The sequence below is a fragment of the Triticum aestivum genome, chromosome 4D (assembly GCF_018294505.1).
Source record: "Triticum aestivum cultivar Chinese Spring chromosome 4D, IWGSC CS RefSeq v2.1, whole genome shotgun sequence".
NCBI classification, from domain to species: domain Eukaryota; kingdom Viridiplantae; phylum Streptophyta; class Magnoliopsida; order Poales; family Poaceae; genus Triticum; species Triticum aestivum.
This window is the reverse complement of record NC_057805.1, coordinates 390,860,658-390,862,156: the sequence shown is the minus strand read 5'-3', so window position 1 is coordinate 390,862,156 and position 1,499 is coordinate 390,860,658. Positions and strand designations below refer to the sequence as shown.

The window sequence follows — 1,499 nt, the reverse complement described above, 5'->3', positions numbered from 1 at the left end:
TGAACGACAATCAGATCAGCTCGTCCATGCACAACAGTAAAAGTGAAGTAGACGGCTGGATTTGGTTGTCGTTTCCTTGTCGTGCAGGAGTTTCGTCGGCATAGTAGTTTCGTTCATTCTCCCCCCGGGGGTCAAAAGGCCAACCTGGCTAGCTACTATACTCTACTCTCCCCCAACCGAACCAAACCAAACAATTCCCTTGATTGATGTCGATGACAACAACAACCACTCCTACAATTCCCTTGACTGGAGTATTATTATTAACCCGCCCCAGCCAACAATGTATTCTAAGCCGTTGGCCACGGGCACACGCACGCACAGCGCATGGGGAAGACATCGTGGGGCGCATTGTTCGGCCTCGGCTGCTTCAGCTCCCACCGCGACCACGCCAGCGACGACTCCCGACCGCCCAGGCCGGCGCCGCTGCCTAACGACGACGGCCTTAAGACAGGCAACGGCGTGACACCGTCACCGGAGGATCTGTCCGTGTCGCTTGCGGGGTCCGGCGTGGAGGCGTTCACGGTGGACGAGCTCCAGACGGCGACGCGGGATTTCTCGACCAGCAACTTCGTCGGCGAGGGCGGGTTCGGGCCGGTGTACAAGGGCTATGTCGACGAGCGGCTCAAGCCCGGCGTGCGCGCGCAGGCAGTCGCCGTCAAGCTGCTCGACCTCGAGGGCTCGCAAGGACACAAAGAGTGGCTGGTAAGTCGATCATTTTACTTTTATTTTTTTGGTTCATATAATATATATGGGTCCATCTGCCTAGAGGAGTAGCAACTTGAAAGCATATATGAGAGAATTATTCCGTATTTGACAGTCTTTTAAATTGTGCTTCCCTATTTAGCCCTAAAAATCTACCCTGCTTGGCACTTAGTGTAAATTTTGCTTCTAATGTGAAACTTTCATCAATTTTGACACTGCCCGGACTCCTTCCTATGGCGGCTCGCGAAGAATGATAAGTAGTGAGGGCATTTGTTCTAGAGTGTCTCCCTCTTTGACGCGGAGTTCGGGCAGTGTGCAATGAAGTTATGGGGGTCTTGGACGCCACTCGGCATCAAAGTATTGGTGAGGCTTGCGCTCAAGAATCGTCTTTTTCGGATTACCTGGGAAGGAGGCCGCTGCCGAACCCTGCATGCTATGCTCTTTGTTGTTAGGCGTCAGAGGATGTTGATCATGTGCTTCTGAAGTGCGTGTTTGCGTGAGAGATTTGGTACCGTATCTTACTTCCTATCAAACGACGGTGCCTTGTATTCTCTCTACGTGCGGACTCAGAAGTACCATGACGCTGCCCCCACTGTTGTAAGGAGGTGAATTCCTTGGTTACTCTCTGCTTCATTTGATTAGAACGTAACAAACCCGTGTTTGAGAAGATCGCTTTTCTGCCATCTTTGGTTGTTGCACGGTCTCTGGTATTGGATTAGTACACTGAGTTCTCCTCCTAGAAGCATATGCGGAAAACGTGGATTTGCGCCATATATCTTAGGAGTTGTGTGTGTGTG

At 51.6% G+C, this 1,499-nt stretch overlaps 1 protein-coding gene across 1 annotated transcript in view; it reads left to right on the top strand.

Moving 5' to 3' along the window:
* Positions 1–281: 281 nt before the first annotated feature.
* The window catches only part of LOC123100099 (serine/threonine-protein kinase RIPK), a 7,476-nt gene continuing 6,258 nt past the window's right edge, over positions 282–1,499 (top strand). Inside the window, exon 1 of the mRNA XM_044522079.1 lies at positions 282–702. Coding sequence (XP_044378014.1) covers positions 325–702 — 378 coding nt within the window. The 5' untranslated portion in view covers positions 282–324. The remainder of the gene's footprint in view (positions 703–1,499) is intronic.